The sequence below is a fragment of the Magallana gigas genome, chromosome 2 (assembly GCF_963853765.1).
Source record: "Magallana gigas chromosome 2, xbMagGiga1.1, whole genome shotgun sequence".
NCBI classification, from domain to species: Eukaryota; Metazoa; Mollusca; class Bivalvia; order Ostreida; family Ostreidae; genus Magallana; species Magallana gigas.
Genome location: NC_088854.1, coordinates 784,819 through 810,424, shown reverse-complemented (window position 1 = coordinate 810,424; position 25,606 = coordinate 784,819). Strand labels below are relative to the sequence as shown.

Below are 25,606 nucleotides of genomic sequence, written 5' to 3'. Positions count from 1 at the left end.
GGCATCCAATCAAAACGCTCGTTACATACACGAAGCATTTCCGGGCACTACTAAGAAGCCATTATTGAGTTTGGCAGAAAAACAATATTTGTACACTTCCTGTATCTTCTTGAAAAAGATGATGAGATGAAATGATTAGTTGATACGTAAACATGGTCTTATTTTGGATATCGTCATCGGGATAAATGTTGGAATCAGGGAGCCGGAAAGAAAGTGAAAAATGAACAAGATAGCTAACGTAGTGTATTCGGGATGGATGGTCAAATCGCCCCCAGAGAAGAAATTCCGCCTGACAGGGGCCTGGAAAATCTTTAGAGCTGTAAGCGTTTTTGTATTCACTTGACATTGATGTCATTTTGCTAGTTTTTGTTTTGAAGTTGCTTTGTTTAACTTCACAGATTCAAAAGACCTTGTTACTCTTCCCAAAACTTTTTACTTTTTATTTCTGAGGCTCATCATTCTCATGAAATGTGTAAAATATGTATATTAATTAGAAGAGCAAATAACTTGTTTCTTGATAAATAAATTAATATGATAAGAGTAGTTATACGATCTTTAATTATATGGATTAATTTAAGATAACTGACTTGTTGGTTTTGTCAGGTATATGTCAAATTTTAAAAAAAAGAAATATGTAAGCATTAATAAACTCATCAGCATTCTGTTCCTTACACCAACAATGTAAGTTGTCTAAGGACAAGCAATATGTGAAGAATTAAACAGATATTTGAAGATGTTATTTATACAATACTTGATGATATTTCTTCACGACCAGTTATGTCTATGCACATTTCTTGTGCTTCTTTACTCAGTAAGTACAATAACTATTACACTATAGAGGGTATTAATAATATGCTGCAGCAAATTAAAAAACAATTCAATTTTCATTCTTTACTAAATTTTGCAAGGACAATTTTATGAGACAGTCTTAAGAGAAGATTCTTCTCACAGCAGACGATATTTTCCTTGTCAGAATACCTCAATATTATTTATTGACATACAGACTGAAAGGCCAAAGTATTTAATCTTGATCAGCCTTATAACATGTTTAGACAGAAAATTGACTGCCTATTTGGAATTTTGTAGATTGGATTAAAAGCTGTTTATCCTAAGTCTTATGTAGAAAAATAAGAGCAGTACAGTACTTTAAATTCTCTCATTTCAATTCGTTCTTTTTTTCTACTTTAACAATGGCAGAGCAGTATTTCTTAAGTTTGTTAAGAGGTTCATAATCCACTTGGTGATCAGTTAAAATGTCACGTAGATCTTCCATTATAAACTAGCTAGCTATATTTTTTTCTTTCTACACACTATTGAAACATGTGATTTTGTAGGGAGGTTTTAGGAGAGCAGAAAAATATGGATGAACTGTTCTATTTGAGTTTATGGATAATGTCCATGTTCATTGCCTCGGTGACATTTAGGGGTACTCATATTTATTAATAAGTGGATCCGAAGCACTTGGGGTATGCAGTGTAGAGAATTGGGGTAATTTAATGCCATTCAAGTTTATTAAGTCAATTGGGAGCAGAGCATCCACTTGCAGACTCAAACATATGGCAGGTCATTAACAGAATAGAAAAATTGATTGTTATAAAACTAAATATCAGTTTGAAAGGAAAAGGCATTGTCAAGTGTTTCATGACTGTTTAAGCTATATTTAAACGCTTGACACTAAAGCTTTTAAGTAACAAAGCAAAGTTGACTCACACCGAGAAACTGTGTGCAAAAGTACCATTGAATTTGTCCAGCTAATTTTCATGCAATACCGAGTTAATTTTCAGCGGGATTGCCTTATTTAAGAGTAGTTAATATAATTTGTCCTCCAAATCAAAATGTCAGAAGTATTGGAATAGGTTTGGTTCCAATTCGATTCTGTGTTAATCTTAATTTGATATAACTATATCACTACCCACTAACACCCGCAGTGTTTTGGAATAGTTGTAAACAACTGCAGAGCAGTGTCAATTATCGTCATGCACTCTGCTCTCACCCACATATTCCCAGTACATGCCCCTCCACCCACCCCCAGTAGCTGTAGCTATGTGTGGACAGAAAGGGGGAGTGTCTGATTGATCAACTGAGCCCCGATAACAGCATGCCCAAGAGGAGTCACTCTGACAGAACTGTTCACTGTAAGATTGTCTACTGTCAGATAGATCACACTGTAAGATTGTCTACTGTCAGATAGATCACACTGTAAGATTGTCTACTGTCAGATAGATCATGCCCAGTCTGAGTTTTGGAACTTCAGGCCTCAGCATGGGTGAGATTTAAGAGTATTTTGAGTCAAGGGATGAAGAAGATTTCTTCAGGCAATGCCTGCTGTCCCACCCATTGAGGTCTTTTGTTGAAATAAGATTAACATTTTATATTAAGTGAGTAGAGTTTCAATGTCAATCAAAATTTTCAGCCCTATAGCCCATGTTCACTAAATGTAAAGTTAGGACTCTCTTCCTCAGTCGTAAAGACAGAGTGACCCATGTAATACATAAGCTGAAGGACTTGTAGATAAATTTCACTGCTGCTAATCTCTAACACTTGATCAGTGATTATTAGAGATGATTACCTGCTTGTTTTGGTTGAACGCACGACAGGTATGAGTGCTACCTGAGGTATTTAAAATTAGTAACGTCAAGTCAAAGGTATGTGGGCTATTTCTCTCATCATAACACATAGGTGCAATGCATTTATTATGAATCAATATCTTTGTCACTGATTATTTTGTCCTCAATGAATTCTTACTAAAGTTACCTAAAACACAAAATGTTGTTAGCTTGGGAGAAGGAAATTTGGATATTATATATTCATAATTAGAGTTACACTATATAGTCCCAGTGAACCCCTATACTAGTATAACTGGTAGACCATTAATATCTGTAGATGTATCTGCAATTGTATTAGTATTCTGGTACATGTAATTCTTACACTGTCATGATGGAATATATTATGTACGTTGGTTAAGGTAGCATGGTATGGGTACGGTGATTTAAACTATACAGCCGTGGAGATAATTTGGGCATGAACAAGTTCACCATTTGGCCTTCAGCTATAAACAGATTATTTTTACCTTTTAAGTATCAGATTTCTCCAAAAATCTTTTAAAATAAAGTAAGTGTTATTTATTTAGAGAATCTGAGATATTTTATTTATCATTTTTTGAATTGTTAAAGAGAAGGATATTTTAATTATTATAGGACGTGAGGTTAGGATTAAATTTGATTGATCATAACAAATTGATTTAAAATTATTACTTTTTCAGTAATTTTATTATTCATCTTAATTATAATGATACATTATGTACTGGGTTTTCCTAATTTGATTGAAGTTTTGATAAATTTTTTTCGAGTTCAAATTTTTTGAAAATTAAGTTAAAACAAATGTCTGGTTTTCCGAGTAAACGCTGTGCCTGTATGTTGTCGGTAGTTAATTTATTGAAAATTGGACGTCATCATGAAAACATATTATAAATCATAGTGATTAGTCAAAAGGACTATGTCTTTATTTAAACCAATTGTCATATAACGTGTTCGATACTATTTCAAAAACTGTAATTTTGCAAAACTATGTGAAAATGGAAAATACAGAATGAAAAGGACCAGGAATATAATCATCAAACCAGAGCCGGCCTCATTTTGAATTTTATTTTTTTAGGGGGGGATAGGGGGGGATAGGGGGTTGAGGGATATGTCAGATAAACAAATTTGTAGAATTATTGCAACAGAATTGTAGAATTATTGCAGCTCAATAATATCTTGTATTTTTATCTTGATTAAGAAACTCCAATTTTCGTATTAAGAAGTCCTTCGTATTAAGAAGGACTTGACTTCAGGTTATGCTTGGTACAGTGTTAATTCTTCATTGTTGGTGAAGGTAATTAATTATGAAATGAATATAAAATTCCTAAGTACTGTTGATGCCGACACAAGGCTGATGGTCTCCTACAATATGTACTAAATGGCTCTGTGATGGGGTGTGAATTACCTCTGGAAATGAGATAAGTAGAACCCTTGGCCGACCGTCTCCTGCCTGATGATGGGGCACATTAGACAATTATAAATATGATACATAGAACCATTTTCTGAAAATGTGCTCTTCATATAGATATTGAGAGTATGCTCAGTAATTAGGAGGAGACTCTTAGAGTTGTACAGCTATTGTAATAATAGTACAGTCATTGTTAATGAAGTGAAACACCCCCCCCCCCCATAATAGTACAGTCATTGTTAATGAAGTGAAACCCCCCCCCCCCCCCCCCCCCCCCCCCATACTACTGTCATACTAAAGTGTGGAAGGGTGAGGGAGGGGCAACATTCTAATGCCAATTCATGTATCTTAATCAAGGCCATGATGAAACAGGGCAGTGAAGAATAAACACACATTACATTATGCTGAAGGCTATTAATGTTTGGAAAATAATTTCACTCAGTAATTCAAAAATTAAGTAGAGCAGAAAAGGATGGAAATTGACAGTTGATATGAACTTAAGATTGAGAAAGACAGACTGAACTCCAAAAAAATAATAAAAAAACAAAACGTAATAAAAATGCTATTAAAAGTTTAAGAATTCTATATTTCGGTAAATGTCTTGATTGTGGGGAGGGTGGTGTCGTTTCTATTGATGGCATGAGATAGAGTCTCTGGTTAGAGCCGAGCACCACCTGTCTTGTTGACCGAGGGCTGAGCCCCCTCGAGTCCACCGCTGATGACGAGTCGAGATATTACGCCTGCAATCTGTCATTTCCACTCAGATAGGCGGCCTGCTTTTGTGTATTGTTTATCCCACCTTAGACATCACCTGTCGTACAGAGCGTCTTCATTCAATAGAAATCACAGAAATTAAGCCTGCCGATTGAGATTGGGGGTACATCTGCCTATCAAATAGAGGCTCTTTATTATGTCCTTTCTTTCTGAAGCCTCATTTTAAGATTATTAGATCAAAAGTAGAGGTTCCTGTAGCATAAGTTTACTTTTTGAAAATCTTTCCTGCTGTGTAAAAGGACTAAGATTTTTACCGTCTTAGCTAGCAAGTGAAGGAAGATAAATCAAAGCATTTCTGATAAAATGATGTGTTTTATTTTACCAGTTTTCTGCCGATGTGATGGACACAACAGTAAGTTTATTCTCGTGTATTTGTTATTTTCATTTTCCACTTTCAGTTTCTTTAATAACCACTGATGACTGATGGAAACCCATTCACTTTGAGATGATCATCTTCATTAACAGACCCAAATTAATTCTTATTCCACAAAGTAATTAATGTGCACACGCATATATCCGTCAGTCATTTCTAATATTAGTCGGCCGGATTGCAAAGCAAACACAACACATGATCGATTATGGAGAGATACTGATTTTGAGATCTTTCATACATTTTCTGTTGTTTACATATTTTCAGGTTTGGTCATGACACCTAAGCACTCTATTCTAATGTGTAAATAATTACGCAGTTTACTTCGAAAAAGCCCTTATGGTCTACCTGGTATCTCCGTTTTTTTGTTTGTTTTTTTTTAAGTATAAATGATATTTATGATTTCCTTTAAAGGTAACCATCTTTGTTAGTATCAATAATATGTATCTAAAAGGAAAATCAGTTTTAACTCGGAGACCTTTGACATGATATTAAATTACTAGCAATAAATAAAAAGTACCTGTTACTTTAATTTTAAACACACATGTACATGATGTAGTTCAGCTAAAAATGCCGTCGTAATAATTTCTCCACAAACGCTTTGCTTCTCAGTCCGGCCATCTATCGTGGTTTCTTGTTTGTATTAATTTTTTTTGGATCTTTTTTCTTTGGATTTTTAGGGAATGCTTTGGTATATTGCATGTTTCTTTTGTTTTGTGAGTAAGAGGAATCTTGGTAAGGCATGAGCTGACTTTTGGTACTGAGTAATGTTGTAGTTCATCTGTCCTCAGCAATCAAAACAATAGCATGGAGATCGATCACTTCTGTACAATATCTGAAATCAGAACTCTCCTCGAATGTGTAATGGAAATCAGAAGAACTAATTAACACATTCCATGCATGATAATTAAAACGTCCAAATTTAATCTACATTAACTGCTCTGTTTTTTGTTCTGAACATGGAATGAATTAGACTTGTGAGCCGTGTCAATCTTTCGGTAGATACTAGCTATGGAGAACAGTCCCAGAGATGATTTATTATATCCAAGCCGATCTTAAGATGCTGGTGACAGCTGACAAATATGGTTCACCAAACATCGCAAACTTCTTGTTAATTTCATTTTCTGAAATAATTGTTTAGGTTGAATTACGTTATAATAATTATTTTTAGAAAACTAGATGCTATTACTTTTTGTGCGTTTGTTTTGGATTCGGTAAGTGTTATAATGTTTTCAGTGTAGTGTTCATAACAGCTCTATATTTAGTTTAAAAAACCCAGATAATCCGGATAAGAGCAGTCAAATTTGGAATATTTATTTCTGGTATTGTAGAGTTAATGGAATCCAGCACTTGAATTAATGACTTCTGATCTAATTCAATATGGACACGCTCACATTCTTAACTTTATATAGCAGTTACTTTACATATTAATTAATTAGTACAGATTAATTCATTCTAATTTTGATATTCACTGTCAGCATAAAATAAATTTGGCATCGCTGGTTGTGGGAATAATATGAATCTAATAATTATTGTACATTGTGATTGCCCTAGTATTGGCGCTTTATTGTGTGCCTGCCTTTGGCCCTTCATTGGACCCTGAGTGGCCCTTTTGCTGGTCCCTTGTCTCTCTTTGTTTTCCTTTGTGCTCCCATCCTACCTATGTTATAACAATTAAAACCCCACATTGTTATTAATTGTTAAGTAGTAAGACATAAACTGTGCATTTGTTGACAAACAGAACGTGGAGGTACATTAAGGTAATGGTTTCAGAGAGAGCAGTCCTTCCTGTGACGTAAGGCTTTTGTTTTATGGTGATGTTAGATGTGTGTATGGATCAGTGAGGCGTGACCAGACAGTAACCAGTCAGAGGTGCTAGTCTTCATTACCACTCACTATCATATCCTCACTGCTGGCCTCTACTTGGTCAGCTAATATGTCTCCTCTCGATGGATCATTACTTATCTTTATACCTGTTGTGAGAGTTGATTAGATTTTACTTACCTGTATGTATTTTGATGTACCTTTTTGACACCGGTAAGTTGTAATATGACAAATGTCAGATATGAAAGTATAATTGAATATCAACAAATTATCTGATCAATTTACTGAAGTAATTTGACAGATGAGATGCCTTTTATCAAAATGGAATTTTTGAAATAAGTACTGGTATACACAGAAATATTCAAAATGACAACGTTTAATGAAATGAAGGGAGATTGAATATCAGCTTGTATATGCCGGTTGATTGGTACTTGGCCGTCATCGATGATCTGTTCTTTATTTATTGCTCCTCTTCATTGTGTTTTTATGAAGGGACGGTCATTTTTTGACTCGCTAGAAGGAAGTTATTCTGAAGGAGAAACAAACCCAAGCCTTGATTTCACTGTCGACTAATGGACTATTATTCTAATGGTTTTCCGGGGAGGTGATTTTGCCTATGTCAGATAATAGCTAACATAGCCCCAATCTCCGATATGTGAACTTGTGTGCAAGGCACAAGTTCTCCCAAACAGTGAGAGAGGAAGTAAATACATTTCCTTGTGTGAAAGTGAAAGTAGTTGTAAACAACTCAGTGCAGGGGGACCTTGCTGTGCTCTATAAATAGCTGGCTTCGGTATTCAAATGGAAAGAGAAACATAAAAAACCTGTTGACAAGCATGCCTGGCATTCCTGAACTCTGACAATCTGTTTCATGTAATTGCCTTTTTGTGTGGATGTGAAGCCGCCTCGGCTACATGTAGGTGTTTGGTGCTCAGTTACAGTCGGCCCGCTGATGATATAACCTGCTCCATATTGGTTGTTTTGTTCCCAGGGGGTGGGTGGTTGCTGAGTGGGGGGATCAAAGTGTGGTGTGTATATGGGGTGGGGGAAGATGATCCCGGGGTGATGAAGGCAGGGTCATTGACCACTCTCACAGACTCAGACACCCAGACAAGTTAAGGCTGCTCAATCCAGTGAGTTCTCTGTAAATGCTTTGATCTGATATAAAGAGAACTGGTACTAGTTCATAAGAAAAATTGTAAGTCTAATGCCGAAATTTAATTTGGGAAATCCAGTCCAGTAGAATTTTCGTTGTAGATATAAATCTTCTTGTTTGTTTAAATTTTAAATATTTTTATATCAACTTTCATTCTTTAGGGTTTAGATGGGTGGACCTTTTCTTGTTTAAATTACTGGTTTTCCGTTTTATTTTTATTTGTCGTTTTCATGTCATTTAACTTCATAGCCCACCCAGCCATCAGCCTATGACAGTGTTTTGCTTAGAATTAAGGGTAGATATTTCTCAGGTCACTTATGGGAGTAGAAGATTTAAACTTGTGAGGGCTGAAGGTCCATGTGCTGCATGAGGGTAGCTACTTGACCACTGTTTGTTTGTATACTGACTTTGTCCGGGTAGGAATAAGCTTGTACCTGTGTAAGACCAGTTAGTCACTGATACTGTCTCGCCAAGGTCGGTATGATGTAAACATATCCCTCTCTCTCTCTCTCTCACTCTCTCTCTCTCTCTCTCTCTCTCTCTCTCTCTCTCTCTCTCTCTCTCTCTCTCTCTCTCTCTCTCAGTACAACATAACTGTCCCGAGTTACCTCTGGACAAATGAATAATGAGTGCCTGCTGTATTTGAGGGAACACATGTTTTAATTTAATTGTCATGTTAAATGATTGTAAGAATTAGGTGTGAAGGTTAATCAACAAAAGGTGTGTGTTTTGTTCAGTGTAGTTTTTAGGTAAAAAAAAAAAAAATCCACAGTAAAGTGTTATAAGGAAGTAACTCCAAATCATAGGTAATGCTGACAGGTATTTTAAGAAGTAACTCCATGAATTAAGTGTTTCACGTATTAACAAGTATTATACATGTTATAAGGGAAATATTTTTAGATATTAAAAGATAAATGCCAAGTATAGTAAGAAGTGCCTCTTTAAAATATATATTATTAAGAAGTGACTGATAATTATTTAAATATGATAAAGAAGTGACTATAAAATAGTCACTGTGTATTAACTGTAAGAACTGAATCAACATAAGGTCAAGGAATTGAATCGACAACATGGGTGATTTATAATTGGTGAAGGGGTTGATGGTTGTATTACAGTTTTGGATAGTCTACAGTGGGTAGAGTAGTCTCCTATATATTAATAGTTGGGTTGTACGGTGTTTGCACAGTATACAGGTAGTTGGGATGGTCTGTGTACTACAGTGGTTGTACTACAGTGGTTGTACTACAGTGGTTGTACAGTATAGTTGGGATGGTCTGTGTACTACAGTGGTTGTACAGTATAGTTTTGATGGTCTGTGTACTACAGTGGTTTTACAGTATAGTTTGGGTGGTCTGTGTACTACAGTGGTTGTACAGTATAGTTTGGGTGGTCTGTGTACTACAGTGGTTGTACAGTATAGTTTGGGTGGTCTGTGTACTACAGTGGTTGTACAGTATAGTTTGGGTGGTCTGTGTACTACAGTGGTTGTACAGTATAGTTTTGATGGTCTGTGTACTACAGTGGTGTACAGTATAGTTTTGATGGTCTGTGTACTACAGTGGTTGTACAGTATAGTTTGGGTGGTCTGTGTACTACAGTGGTTGTACAGTATAGTTTTGATGGTCTGTGTACTACAGTGGTTGTTCAGTATAGTTGGGATGGTCTGTGTACTACAGTGGTTGGGATAGGTTGTGTTGTTAGTGGTTTAGATGGTTTTCAGTTTAGATGGAAGACAAGCTGTATTGTTTTTTTCATGAAATATGCAGCTTGTATTGGTTGACATACAGGTTGCAGTTATACCAGGCAGAGTGCAAGCATCTGTTTGTTTTTGCTGACATCAAATCCTAGCTCTATGTTCAGAAGTCGTTCACAGTAATTGATGGCGGCTGACAAGTATTTCCTCGGTCACTTGGTACACCGCTGCTGTAGCTACAGATACAAGGGCTGGCAGAGCATGTTTCTGGGACATCCTACTAAACTGACAACTCACAGACTAATTATAGCAGGAATGCGGTATTTTTATCCCCTCTCTCTCTCACATCTTTCTTTGTTCTTTGCGGGACATGCCTACAGATTCTTACACTAGGGACATGCCTACACATTATTACACTAGCTGTAAATAGGGCTGAGTATTTCTGTTCTCCACGAAAATTTGTCATGAAGAATTGGTGAATATATATTTAGAAATTGGTCGATTGTAGGGATGGAGAAAGGTCTATGTGAACCAGTGAATCTGTCCATTGCAAGAATATAATCAGACCAAGATTGTAAGGATCTCATTGAACTTGTGATTTCTTATTTCAGAGGTGATGTCAGCTTTTGTTTACCTGTTTGATGATGTAAGCTTGTGTTTACCTGGTCGAGGTGGGAGGCAGCCAGCCCATGTAATGGCCATGTCTTTATTTACCTGTGATGTTCACAGGTGTGATATATGATGCTTCTTCTAGTCCTCTAAGTGCGGTGTCATTAATTCATGAACATCACGGATGTTAAAGTACAGTCAAAAGTAGCCATGCACCTACAGGGAAATATCTCAACATGCATTCAAGTGAATCGGTCAATTTAGAATTTCATGTGTAGAATATTTTAAAAGTTTTTTTTTAGGGACTAATGAAATTTGCATCTGGCTTGAATTAATTAACAAAGATTATAGATGACAGCAATTTATATTCTCTTTCAAGATTTTGTTGAGGAAAGCTATTCGACACACAGATAAATAGAAAGGTGTACATATGCTGGGACATTATCCAACTTGCACAGGCGGATTATGTGACTTTGCATAATGCAGCCATTGGTGAAATACCAAAGTGTTTTTCCAGAGTGATGTTTGGGTCATCTGACTTATTTCAATTTCTCAAGGTTTTATTGGAATAATTTGTTTTTGAAAGATGTGATGTTTAAGCATATGCAGTTCAAGAAAGAACAAACATTCTGCAGACTCTGAAATCTATCTGAGTCATCCGGGTTGGTGATATTTCTAATTGTTGGAGGAGATATTCCTGCCTTTTTCTTTAGAAGTTGTGATATCCTTAATTTACGAGACAAACACTGTAGCCAGAGCTGGCTAATTACTAGACAGACTCAGAGAAAGAGTTTGTGTGACTCAGACAGGGCTACATTACAAGCCTGTAACAGCGGACCTTCCTCCATTATTTGGTCCAAGATTGTGGTGGTTTGTGTATTCACACAAGATTATATTAATTAATTTAATTGCCTCTCGTGTTTTGTTGAATGACAATTTATGTTAATTAGGGAAAAAGGCTATTTTTCCATCAAATATTCATGCTGTTCTCGGTGGATTTTGATATTTTGAAATCTACAGCTGTGTAGTGAATAATTCATGCTCTGTGGGAATCTCTTTCTGCATGGTCCCCTCACTGCAGAGGAAGATAATAACAGTCATTTCTTCTGTGGATATAATAATAATGGCGACATATTGAGTTTTTGATTTCTCTTTGACAGCGATGGAAGCGAAGGTTCTTTGTCCTGTTCAAGCCCGAGGGTAGTCTTCCTCATCAGTACGTACTGAACTACTACGGGGATGAGAACTGTAAACGACTGAAGGGGGTCATAGATCTGGAGCACTGTGAACAAATCATCGAATCCCTCGACCTCGAACTCTACCCCTTCCTGCTGGCAATCAAAACCTTCCATAAGTCCAAGGAGCGGACCTACTTCCTGGCGACGGACACAGAGGAGCAGATGACCACCTGGGTGAGGAACCTGTGTAGTGTGTGTGGACTGAAGCCGGAGGATAACCCCAACAGTAAGTACTGACAAATAGTAAGTAATGACCAATAGTAAGTACTGACCAACAGTAAGTGCTGACCAACAGTAAGTACTGACCAACAATAAGTACTGACCAATAGTAAGTACTGGCCAACAGTAAGTAATGACCATTAGTAAGTACTGACCAACAGTAAGTACTGACCAACAGTAAGTGTGTTGCTGACCAACAGTAAGTACTGACCAATAGTAAGTGTGTCGCTGACCAACAGTAAGTACTGACCAACAATAAGTACTGACCAACAATAAGTACTGACCAATAGTAAGTACTGGCCAACAGTAAGTAATGACCAACAGTAAGTAATGACCAACAGTAAGTACTGACCAGCAGTAAGTGTGTCGCTGACCAACAGTAAGTACTGACCAATAGTAAGTACTGACCAACAGTAAGTACTGACCAACAGTAAGTGTGTCGCTGACCAACAATAAGTACTGACCAATAGTAAGTACTGGCCAACAGTAAGTAATGACCATTAGTAAGTACTGACCAGCAGTAAGTACTGACCAATAGTAAGTACTGACCAGTAGTAAGTACTGACCAGTAGTAAGTACTGTCCAACAGTAAGTACTGTCCAACAGTAAGTGTGTCACTGACCAACAGTAAGTGTGTCACTGACCAACAGTAAGTGTGTCACTAACCAACAGTAAGTACTAACCAACAGTAAGTACTGACCAACAGTAAGTACTGACCAACAATAAGTGTGTCACTAACCATCAGAAAGTGTGTTGCTGACCAACAGTAAGTGTGTCACTAACCAACAGTAAGTGTGTCACTAACCAACAGAAAGTACTGACCTACAGTAAGTGTGTCACTAACCAACAGTAAGTACTGACCTACAGTAAGTGTGTCACTGACCAACAGTAAGTGTGTCACTAACCAACAGAAAGTACTGACCTACAGTAAGTGTGTCACTAACCAACAGTAAGTACTGACCTACAGTAAGTGTGTCACTGACCAACAGTAAGTGTGTCGCTGACCAACAGTAAGTACTGACCAACAGTAAGTGTGTCACTGACCAACAGTAAGTACTGGCCAACAGTAAGTACTGACCAACAGTAAGTGTGTCGCTGACCAACAGTAAGTACTGACCAACAGTAAGTGTGTCACTAACCAACAGAAAGTACTGACCAACAGTAAGTTGATTAAGTAAGAATCTTTTTATCACCTGAAATTCAATGGCAAACTCTTGAAAAAGTGTTGATAAATGAATACTTGCTATGAAATACTCGGTAAATTTTTGAAGCATCTGGCAGATGATTAAGTAGAAGATTTGTATATAAGATAGTAAATTTTTTCCCCCATTTTCAGCTGATGACATTCCTCCACCGATCACAGACAACCCTAGAGCCAGTCTACCACTCCCAGTAGAACACCATCAAACAAAGCCAGTGTTAGCCGAGCCCCCTGTCACCCTCCAACCCACCGACCCCCACCCCACACTCAGGCAGAACTGGCTGGAGGAATACCTCCCTTTGTCAGAGTGTAGCTCGGGCAACAAACCAAGCCCCAACCGTCAGGACAGTGTGGACGATGTCCCTGATGAGCACGCTCCGCCTCCCCCTGTCAAGGAGGGACACAATGATATGGACAATGATGTTTTTCACCCATCGACTTATGATACGCCAAAACGTTGTGAGAGGGGAATAAACAGTATATACAAGGTGCCCCCTCCCCGTGTGATCACCCCTGACCATAACGACGCTCAGGACCCGTACGATGTTCCCCCACCCACCCACCACAGCCCGAGCTCTCCCCGGTCCAGTAGCAGTGACAGCCAGAAGGTGGACTCCGCCTACTCGTCACAGGATGTGTACGACGTCCCTCCCACCACTCACCCCAGTGTTCCCAGGATGGGGGATGTCCCCCCACGCCCTCCCCCGCCAAAATCTTATGTTCAAGAACCATATATGAACCTTCCCAGCAACAGTCACATTTCTACTAAGATTGATTTAGACAAAGTGGTGCCCCCATCTGCTCTGGACAAACATTGTTCCCTGGGATCCTACGATATCCCTCCTCCTAAGCTGACTCACTATGACAGACCTAAAGCAAGTACTCTAATGAATGGTGACATTAAATCTGTGTCCCCCAATAGTGTTCCTCCCCCACCCACAAAGTGTTCAACTGGCACCTCCCACAGTTACATAAACGCCGGCAAGGGTTATGTGCAGCCACATGTGGACGGTGAGAACAATTATCTTCCAATGGAGGGAAACAAATCCCGGAATAACTCGGACAGTGTATACCACGACATGTCAGGAGGTCATGACCCTTACCTGGATATGACCCCTGGAGGTCACCACCAGGTGGAGTATGACACCCCTCCAGCCCGGCCCCCCAGGGTGTCTCCCAGACCTTCCACAAACCAAGGTAAGCTTGTCGTCACACCTGTCAAATACCTGTACACAGTTCATGGTACTGGTTTCCATCTTGCAACAATTTCCCAATAGATGATTTTATATATACACTGTGGTTAACTGTTGTTAAATTCTACGCAAGTCATTCAGTTCATTTGTTTTCATCTTTGAAAGAGGAGGGGGTGTCTTATGATACAGTATCTCAGTCTTCAATTTGATTTTTAGTTTAAACAAGGCTATGTGTTTGAAAGAATTGGAAGGGAAATTCATTTATTTCCTGTAATGTAGGATAATCCGACTGTGGTAGTCAGTGCACAGCTGTTATATACCATAATTATAAACCTTTGTTGACAGCACAAAATACAGATTGAAATTCTCAGAAATATATTTCCCCTCCCAAACACGGCAGTAGTTATTCATTTGTGTGCAGATTTCATAACTAATACAGAATTAGTTAATTAAGATTGTGCAGTTTGATTGTTGGTATAAATTACCTAATTTATGATTATAATTTACCAGATCATTTGATGGAGAGCTTAATTGTGCAGAGTAGCAAGTCAGATCACAGATAAATTGGTAGTAGTCATACTATAGAGATATTGGTAGCTAGTCAGAGTGGCAGATATATTTTCAATATCTTCAATAGCCAAATATATTGCAGAAATATTTTCAGTGTCATTTGCTTACACCGTCAATTGAAGTTTGAAACAGCAAGGACTTCACTAGAATAAAAAATTTTTTGCTGTTTTTATGGAAGATCAGCTGTACACACAGTGCTTTGCCTCACGTAATATTTTGTCTTTGATTTATAGCTTCAAAACTTCACAAGTTAATACAAGCTTATAGTGACAGAATTTCAATAAGTTGGTTTTGACAGACAGCTTGTAGGATCTCGTGCTGGGTGTGACGAGCTCTGTATGTAGCTTAACATACAAAACAGCGTCGGTATATCAAAACGTGTCCGGACATTGATGAGTTAGTGATGCATGCCACACATTTCATCATGTGCATCAGGGGAAGGGAAGGGCTCCCTGTCATTCTGTGGCAGATTGTGCAGTAATTTATGCTCTGACTTATTAACCCAGGATAAATCTACATATATAAGCCCCGATTCTTTGAATTCTCAATATTTTTCACGTATACTATTTGGATGGAAGATATTTTGTTGCTCATAACACGGAATATTTCCTTCTTTTTCCAGTTCACAGGTCATTTCATAGTAATACAGTAGAGTTTGCCTATTTCATAGTGTGTCTTACAGTTAAATTGCATATAATCTATTGACATTATGAGACACAATTCTATGATAATTGTTCCACAAGGTCTAAATTTTACAGGTTTACGTTTCTGCAGTGTATGAGATGTACAGATAATTTTGAAGCATATTTACCGGTATTAATAAGCACTATTCAGTGTAACAGTCACATTACCGCTTGACTTCTTTTTACAGAACAAGACACATATACTATATTTAGCACAGCGCGGACCAGAAGTTTTAAACGGCATCCCAGCTCCAGTAGTTCTCAAGGCACGCTGGAAAAAAGGTTTGTCAAAACGGACAGGCGCAGGTGACAGTAGAGCGGGGACACATGTAAACAATGGGGGGGGGGGGGGGGGGGGGGGCTCAGTCATTGTTGATGATACATGCCCCAGATAGATACCAGTATTGAGTACTGTTTGTTAGATTAAAAGCTAAAGAAATTGATATCTTGCACCTCACATAATTACTGATATCTTGCACCTCACATAATGACTGATATCTTACACCTCACATAATGACTGATATCTTACACCTCAGAGTACTGATATCTTACACCTCACATAATGACTGATATCTTACACCTCACATAATGACTGATATCTTACACCTCACATAATGACTGATATCTTACACCTCTCATAATGACTGATATCTTACACCTCACATAATGACTGATATCTTACACCTCACATAATGACTGATATCTTACACCTCACATAATGACTGATATCTTACACCTCACATAATGACTGATATCTTACACCTCACATAATGACTGATATCTTACACCTCACATAATGACTGATATCTTACACCTCACATAATGACTGATATCTTACACCTCACAGTTACTGATATCTTACACCTCACATAATGACTGATATCTTACACCTCACATAATGACTGATATCTTACACCTCACATAATGACTGATATCTTACACCTCACAGTTACTGATATCTTACACCTCACATAATGACTGATATCTTACACCTCACATAATGACTGATATCTTACACCTCACATAATGACTGATATCTTACACCTCACAGAATGACTGATATCTTACACCTCACAGTATGACTGATATCTTACACCTCACATAATGACTGATATCTTACACCTCACAGTTACTGATATCTTACACCTCACATAATGACTGATATCTTACACCTCACACAGTTACTGATATCTTACACCTCACATAATGACTGATATCTTACACCTCACATAATGACTGATATCTTACACCTCACATAATGACTGATATCTTACACCTCACATAATGACTGATATCTTACACCTCACATAATGACTGATATCTTACACCTCACATAATGACTGATATCTTACACCTCACATAGTTACTATTATCTAAATCCCCTAACAACAGAAGCTGTACTGTTGTTTTACATCCCTATCAATATCAGCAGTTGATATAGATATTGAAAGCTTACACACCTTAAAGCAGTAGATATTTGTATCCCACATTTCTTACATTGAGATATAAATACTGAAAGTCACACCCATCACATCAGTAAAATTCAGCTACAAACCCTGTATGATGACCAGATCTAGCTATTTATCAACTCTCTGTTTTGTTGGGTAGAACTCTGCCAATGGATAGGTTTAGAAATGACTGACCCCCCATTGTTGACATGTCATTGCCTGGGTATTGTCACCCGTCTGTCCCCTGATAAAGGGAAGTAACTCACTCTCTAACCTTTTATTTCAGGTGAAGGGGATGCAACTCCCACAAATATTAGGTACAATTTTACAAATTGTCAGCATTTTGTGCACTTTGACTTATTCAGCATTGAAACATGTTCCACTTATTTTTCCCCCCAAAAATTCTTTCTATTTAATATTTCATTTCCTCTTTGCAGTTCTTGTTACATTTGAATTTTTTTCTTGAATTAATTATAAAAACTGAAGGATTGTGTAATAATGCCCTATAGTCTGTCTCCTTTCATTGGAGTCTGATGACATGCACATCTCATTGTCACTGTTATATTATAGCCCTGAGATTTCACCATGTTGATAAAATCACCTGAACTAAAGTAACCTCTGTTTTATGTTGAATTCATGAAATATCCTGTATTAAAAACTGTCAGGGAGCTGTTTATGCAGTTACTCAAAGACCTAATCTTTTGTCACATGTTTTTATGAGTGAAAACAAGGAGATTTTATAGCAATTTAATTTCCACATCTTTTGAACTCATATCTTTATCTCTCTCTAAATTGTATGAAAATTGAATGTTCAATTTCTATTTCAACTGGTAAAACAAAAAAGATAAATAAAACTATAAACTGTTGATACGTGCATGGTTAAGTACTGGTTGATTAAAGACCAATCATCTCTCGGTCGGTGATGTTCTTAATCACAACAGATTGTAATAACCAATGAGTTTACTATGACATAATTAGATTACAATACACAATTCAAACTTTTACTCAAAAAGTATTAACATTTATGTAAGTCTCCAATGAATTATCAAACCATTTCAAAAATCTGTTTTCTTTTATATTTATTTGCCATGGAAAGTAAAATAACTGATAACACTGAGGAACACATAGAGATCTTTGAACCCAATGTACAGTTGGAGCAGAAATCGTTGTGGGATGAGATTTCTTTCATTTGACTGTGATCTAAAATCGGTTTTTTAGGGATTTGATATTGTTTTTAAAAATGTAAACATAGGAAAGCAGATAACCATTTATAAGTTTCCTTGGGAATTTAATTATTTTATCGTTAAATGTTATCAACCAAATAAACAAAATTAAATTCCCACCAAAAATCTCTCCATTCACAATATTATGTCATTGACCTTTTGACTTTCTTTTTTAGGTCAAACCAGTCTGCCCCACCCCTCCCTTCCCCCCTGAGGCACCCAGACATGGAGACCAGCTCTGAGGAAGATGAGGACTACTTAGTGGACCCCAAACAGGTCATGATGCCGTATTACTACTCCGAACAGGTGGGGCCACAGAAGGGGGCATGCCAGTAGCACTGTCTTTATAATAATGTACCCATTAGTCTGACTATAACCCTTCAGTTTGATGCAGCATGGTTTATTTATAACACCCCCCCCCCCCCCCTCCAGCCTGACTTACTCCAATGCATGATATCCTCCATTCCTGTGTGGCATGTGTCTCTATATAGAGCTATCTGATTTATTTATCTCTCTGTATCTCAATTGAAGATTAATTTCAGAGATACTAAATATGAAAAGCATAACAGGAAATGGGGAAATGGGGTCCAAAGTTGCCCACATTTGGAAAGATAAGAAAGAGTAAGATTTTTTTCTTAAAGTGTATTTATCAAAGTATCAATTTTAAGACCAGTATGAAGTTCAATGATAGCTATTGATGTGGAAACTAACTGGGGTATGCATACCACGCAATGGGACTGCACTCGGTTTATTTTAAAAATGTAGTTTAAAAAGTATGCAAAATGAACCCCCCCCCCCCCCACCAAAAAAAAAAACAAAACTTAATTGGTCTTTTGCATGGACAAATTATTTTAATTTAAAGCAGTTAATATTTTGTTTAAATTTGAAATCATGTATTATGCTCAAACGAATGGAAAATTGCTTTGTTTTATTTCCCCACATTCTCTGTTATTTCTGTCTCACCATTAACCTGGGTAATTTTTAGGATTAAGTTGGAAATATTATTTGAAAATTTAGTTCATTACCTATGAGGCTCAGCTATAACTTCACGTGATCCAATGAAATTGCTGTTTCTCAAATTGAGAGGAATTTTACAAATTTTCCTCACTTGAATTATAATGTGCATGTTTATGAAGTACCTTTGAGAATCCTCCTAGCATGTTGGCATGGCCCGCCTCTGTTCCCTGTTTGTTTATTTATACTAAATAAGGATGATCTTTTATATTATGTAATATATGTTTAGACTTGTATCTTCATTTTTGAGTTTGCATTGGTACATTTTAAAGTTAAACCTGCAGTGTTTGTAACTCTGAATTACTTTGACATTCATTATTACCATAATGAAGAAAGTGATTAAAGTTTGTCGTCTTGATACTATAAGAATATACTTGGTTTTGATGTTGAAATGAAATTCTCCTCCCGTGACGGACATTGATGATCAGGGCTTGCCTCAGTCAGCAATGGTATATCAAGGGCTGATAATTTCACTTGTAACAATCAGAACTGCTCAATATTTTTTGTCTATGTGTTTTAACTATATTCAAACTTCTGAACATTTAAAGTTTGGTATGATATTACCTGTCTTCATGCATTTTTAACCGTTAGATATATTGTTAGGTATATTATTACGTGTGATATATTGTTTCACGTGTTGGTTATTTTGTTACATGAAGTGGCATCTTGCTTCTTTTAGTGAAACCATGTTACATATGGTGGTATTTTAGTTGCTACAGCTATAAAATATGCAGTATATAGATAATATGCAGATGGTATACCCAATGCAGATTTTATTATCCAAATTATATCATAGGTCATAGAAATATAGGTCTGCTGCCTTAGGCATGGAATAATTCCATTTTCCTCTTGGAGAGATCTGTATGTTAGGAAATAATTTCCCATGTTACTGAGTGTCCTGTCGTGTTGATGTGGCTGTGATATTCACAGAAATCAATCGCTTCCGAGATACAGCCAAGATACACACTGGCTGTTGGACCACACAGAGAGGATATGAAAGGAGAAACAAACTGATCCAGGAAGTTAGACTCTCTAGTTGTATTTTGAATGACTTACTTTTAACAGGCAGAATCACAGAGATCCAATTTCCTGGACAAAACAGACTCGCCTCATCTCATTCTCAAGCACTTTAATAACCTGTAGGATGTTGCCAACATTGACATTTAATTGGCCTGTTTTCTCTGTAACTAGGGCTTTATCCTCTTTTTGATTTAGGTAGATTATTGCAGTGAAATTGATATGCCATCTTGTAAGACATCATAGGTCCCAGTTTTGTGATTTTATTGTAAAATTTCATGACTCAGTATCATCAGTTCGTAGTTTCTAGAATTATTTTTATTATCTAGGAAAACTAAAGGTTAAGATTTTAATAACAGGGTTAAAGCATCAAGATACATGAGACTTAGTTGATTCACAAATAAACTTTTCCCAAAAATATTTCTTTTTTTTCTTTCACAATTTTAAAGTTCAACAATGTAGTGCAACAGTTTCAAGAGTCAGGTCTAATCCACAATTCATGAGTTTGTAACCTGTTTGGGATTTAATCTTTTGTAAATACCTTGATTTGATTAGTACCTTTTTAAGAATTTTTGAAATGACACTGACTGTTGTGGGTTTTTTTTTACAGAGGTCCAAAGGATGGGGGGACATTCCTCCTGCCCCCAACAAACAGGACATGGAACTCAAGTACCTGGAGCTTTCATTGGACAATCCTTACAATGATAATGACAGCCACAGTCTCTCAGTCCAGAACCCCGGACAGAGCACCCCCACCGAGTACAAGGAGATAGACTTCGTCAAGACCAAGGGGCTCCATGACCTCAAGTCGAAGGTCCAAAACGACCGCAAACACGACGAAGCATGACGGCAGGTCGCGGGTCGCTGAACCGTTCCATTGTGTGATGTAGAGGGCAGGCTGTGTGTGTGTGGTGTGTGATCGGTATTTCTGGGTGGTGTGTGGGGTATTTTTATGCCGCATGAGTCTGGCAGTGTGTGTGGTGATTGTGGTAGTGTGTGTGGTGATTGTGGTAGTGTGTGTGGTGATTGTGGCAGTGTGTGTGTGGTGGGTGGTAGTGAATGTGGTAGGCTGCAGTCATTGTCCAATTAACATTACCCTGCAGGTTCTGTGTTTGGTAGTTGTTGCGGATATCTGTCATTTTGGGAGTTTTTATAATGATCCGTGCAATCTACCCTTATGGATTGGTATACCCTTATGGCAGAAGGAAATCAAGATCATAGAACTGTTATATGATGGAAGTGATGAAGGCCCTGGAGGAGTGACCCGTGGCTGGTCGTGTTATATGTCAGGGGGACGGGGATCTTGCTCCGCACAGATTCCACTCTCACAATGATTAGACTATTGTATGTATTACATCAACAGGAATGCACAGGTAATGCAGGAAAAACAACACACATGTACAAGGGTGTACGTGTACACAGTACAGGTTGTACACAATTAAAGAAGTATAAACACACACCTGCCAAATCTGAAGGTAGTACGCAATACACAAAATGTAAAGAAATCATTTTGTTGACTGTCTCAGTTAGTTGTAAAGGATAATTTTTCAAGAATTTTTAAAATATTTGTTTGTTGTTTTTTTTCTGACTTTTCGTATATTTTATATATATCACTGAACTGGTGAATTTTTGATCCTGTAATTTGTTTTGACAAGAAATATATTCGACCAAATGTAAGGTGTAGATGTAAGCTTTCATGTCATGTTGACAAGTCGGCCACCTTCAGTCTGTTTACTCTCAATGAACTTAAAAATAGCACCCAACCCAAATATTTTATTAACATTTGAGCATCGTATATTGAAAAAACTTATTTTTTTTTTTACTAAGAGAGGTTTAAAGTAAAATTTCATCACACGCCTATTAAAGTTGATTTTCTATAATCTATGCATACACAAACCTACACATAGCCCATAGGGAGCAAACATGAAAAAAGAAGGTGGCCTTGTAACAACAATCCCTGTATATTAAACATTATGATCCGCCTTATCCACTATATTATAAAAACTTTGTTCAGATGCCAGGTTGTGTGGAGGTTGGTTGAAACCGATACATCGTATAAGTGTCACAGTGAATACTGGTTGTTTTGTTTTTTTCCCATGAAGAGTGCTAAGCTTGTATTAGTAATACTTCAACATTTCTCTTTATACATATATTATTTGTACACAAAATTGTATGCCAGTTAATGGTCATAGAAATTTTATTATTTGAAAAATATCTTTTTCTCATTTTTTGCTTCAGTGGTTGGAAAATGATGTTGTTTGATACTTCCTCTGTCTTCAGTTTGTTTCAGAAGTAGCTTCTTATTAGATGTATTTTAATGTTTTTTATATTGTGCTTTTGACAAGCTCATAGAACAATTGTTTATCTTGCCACAAATTTTGATAATATTTGATTATGCCAAAAAATGAAACCATAAATAACGACAAAACCTGATAAAGCCAAAGATTTGTATTTGCTCAGTGAATTCCCACCGCTAGGGGGCGCTGGTGGTTGTCCTGCTAAATATGGTTGTTAGGTCATGTGACTTGTGTATAGATGAAATTATTTTGTAGAATTTTGCAAAAATGTGAGTTTACTCTTGGTATTCAATGCAAAAAGTTTGTAAATGAATTGATTCCTGTATAGATAAAAACTCCTTTTGTTTCAATACAAATATGTTATATTCTTGGATATAGCGAAGTCTTCAGGGATCTGTATCATTACAATGCTTAGTTTTTAACTTCTAACTCAAAATATATTTCCTGGTTAATGAAAGTTGAATTTGTGATCCATTAAGAATAAAAAAAAAACCTGTTTATTATGTTTTCAAGGATCATTTTATTTTACTTGATAAACATACCCGGTACATATTGGTAAAGATCATAAGATGGCTCTCTTTAATTAGCAGACAAAAAGCAGTGTGGAAGGTGCTAACTTATAATTACTGCTTAATTAGGTACATTTACATGATCAGTGAAATGTCACAGATACAGTGTGTAGCAAAATGAATCAACAGGTCCCAGAACTTCGCGATAATCCAGTTTTACTGTTGAATTTAAAATCATGTTTTAAAATGAGTTGTAATCGGTATCTTTATTTTCCTTCCTGGTATTCTTAGTGCCTAAATGTGAACCTTCGTAGGTTTATATTTTTGTGCGAGTGTACTCGTATTGAGTTTGCTCAAAGCCTATGTCGCTTCACACCAGTATTAGTGTTTGCTTATTTCATTTTATCACACCTTGTTTTTATGATGAATGTAAATGACCAATACTTGAATAATGTGTACACTAATGATTTCATGCAATTGTTGATACTTTAGATGAGATGGAAATCTATTTCCTCCATACAGAAATGTTATATTTTTATAGATCCCATTTTCCTCAGACCTTGGCCAAAACTTACTGATGCTTCCATTTTCAGACATTTTGTTTATATATCAAAAGTTAATTTACATTTATCACCAAAACTAATATGCTGTGTAAACCGAAGGCCACACAGTGACAGTTATATTGTATATTTCAGTGTAAGCTCTCAACAGGTGCCCCATGAAAGAGGCAGTGTTTGTTGACAGTAAATACCACAAATATAATCTGTTGATTAAACTGCTAGAATCATTATTTTATTTTTCAAAAAAAGTTTTTTATTTCATTTTCTAAAAAGCAAAGAGTGGGTGAGGTTAGTCTTTTTCACTAATTTATTCATATTTCACACAGTCATATACACATATTAAATGACCAATTTTAGTTCCTTGTGAAATAAACATAATTCCTTTTGATGTACAATAGTAATGGTACTTAACCAACTTCCTGTAGTGTTATGTTCTGTTATTATTTATCAGAGGCTGTGGAACTGTGGTTCCCTATAGGAAGTAATTCCATCAAAAAGCAGGACTCTCCCTCCCCGAGCCACTGACCAGCACTGTAGGACTCTTTTCAGATTTCTCTAGAGATGGGAATTTTATGAATGAAATGCTAGGGGCTTTTATGCACTCAGTTCTTGTTCATTCCTAGGAGCAGTGTTAAATCCGTCACTATATAGGGTTTAGGGACTTGTATTTACATCCAACAGGATAACTCCTTGTTTTATGGACTCACATGTACAGCCAATAGAATGTTGGTTCCTGCTAATTTTTAATGACATACAAATGATACATCCAATAGAATGAGGGCTCTGATTGATGGGACAAGTTGTGTTACTTTGTTATGTTGTTGTATATAGCAATAGTCATTTATGTTATAAAATTTCTCTTTTTTGTTAATTGATTTTTAATATATATATATATTAGATACATACATACCAATTGTTACTTGAGCTGAACCGTTTTGAATCCTCCCTGTTGGACAGTACTGAACTATTAGTGTGCCATTGTAAGATATTGGTCAGCATTGGAGACTGTCCTGTTGATGAACAGTGTGTAGTTTTTAATAAACTCCTAAACAATGACATTGACTTCTGCTTTATTTATACCCGAGCTTATCAGAGCCATGTGGTTTACAGCCTGTGTCTGTAACAAACTATCTTTTGAGTATTAAAAGGACTAAGACCTTAGTACTGTAAAGGCATAGGAGAAATATTGATGGACTAGACAAAGTTTTGACCCAAGGTCTCCTGAATCTCAAGTCAGGTGCTCTATCAACTGAGCTATCTGGCCTTGGTGTTCAAACCAGTCTGACTGTCACATTACATTGATTGACTAAGGTCAGAGGTCAATGGCAGCCAAAAATGAAGGTCATCAGATGTGATTTAGGAGCTGTCAGACATCAAATCTGTGCATAACTTTCAATTAATGAAACAGTATTGAGAGTGAATGCCTCAAGGAAGTTGGACGAAGGCCTCTCTTGTTTTTTGTAAATGCAGTGAAATTTGAAAGATTTTTTTCATTACTGTCATTTAATATTCATAAGTAAGAGAACATATTAAATGTACCACTAAGTAAATACATGTAGCAATTAAGATGGGGGCGAAGTGACAGATTCCCTTTTTAATCACTGAAATTTATTTTACTAAATATGATCTTACTTGGAACATAACCTGCTTTTTTGTGGTTGATTCAAAGTTCTGCACCAAGCTAATAGTTTACAGCTCTGTCAGTTGAAAGTTTGAATTCTGTGTGTGAATTTCTAAACGACTTTGAACATCACTTGTGATGAAAAAGCAGGTCTGTATCTCCCAGTCTCAAAACATTTGGACAACCTGTTTTTTTCTGACCAGGAGCTACAGACCTGCAGCTAACTTTTTCATTTTATTATTAGACATACAGCTTATAGAAAAGGAAAACAATTGACTGTTGCAGAACTTTGGATTAGCTGATGAAAAGGTTTTTTGTTCATCATAAAAGTAAAATTTAAGCGACAGCCAAGGAGCTTGGTTGGTCCCTTCCTTCCTTTCATATTTTACTTAAAATGATC

The 25,606-nt window shown here is 36.7% G+C and overlaps 1 protein-coding gene and 1 long non-coding RNA gene across 8 annotated transcripts; one reads left to right on the top strand and one right to left on the bottom strand.

The window, feature by feature from the left end:
• Window positions 1–60: 60 nt before the first annotated feature.
• Window positions 61–24,641, top strand: LOC105318452 (GRB2-associated-binding protein 1). 7 transcript variants are annotated; one of them, XM_034444446.2, is made up of 7 exons: window positions 61–319; window positions 5,087–5,113; window positions 11,574–11,877; window positions 13,207–14,268; window positions 17,252–17,282; window positions 18,365–18,464; window positions 20,830–24,641. In XM_034444446.2, exons 1-7 carry the CDS (start codon window positions 221–223, stop codon window positions 21,064–21,066), a joined length of 1,860 nt encoding a protein of 619 aa, XP_034300337.1. In that variant the 5' UTR covers window positions 61–220; the 3' UTR covers window positions 21,067–24,641. The 7 variants fall into 7 exon arrangements, with proteins under 7 accessions (XP_034300337.1, XP_019918809.1, XP_019918805.1 ...); XM_020063250.3 differs by having other exon boundaries at window positions 18,365–18,494; XM_020063246.3 differs by lacking the exon at window positions 17,252–17,282 and adding an exon at window positions 15,706–15,799 and having other exon boundaries at window positions 62–319.
• Window positions 23,981–25,606, bottom strand: LOC136272615 (uncharacterized). Its single transcript, XR_010710586.1, has 2 exons — window positions 24,496–25,606; window positions 23,981–24,321 (listed from the first exon to the last, which is right to left on the bottom strand). It is a non-coding gene; the product is annotated as an uncharacterized lncRNA (long non-coding RNA).

Excerpts from the sequence above, each read along its gene's own strand:
- LOC105318452 (XM_020063241.3), top strand. The coding sequence starts at position 221 with ATGAACAAGATAGCTAACGTAGTGTATTCGGGATGGATGGTCAAATCG. Across the intron at positions 320-5,086 it reads CCTGGAAAATCTTTAGAGCT|TTTTCTGCCGATGTGATGGA; the intron begins GTAAGCGTTTTT and ends TTATTTTACCAG. Across the intron at positions 18,495-20,829 it reads CGTATTACTACTCCGAACAG|AGGTCCAAAGGATGGGGGGA; the intron begins GTGGGGCCACAG and ends TTTTTTTTACAG.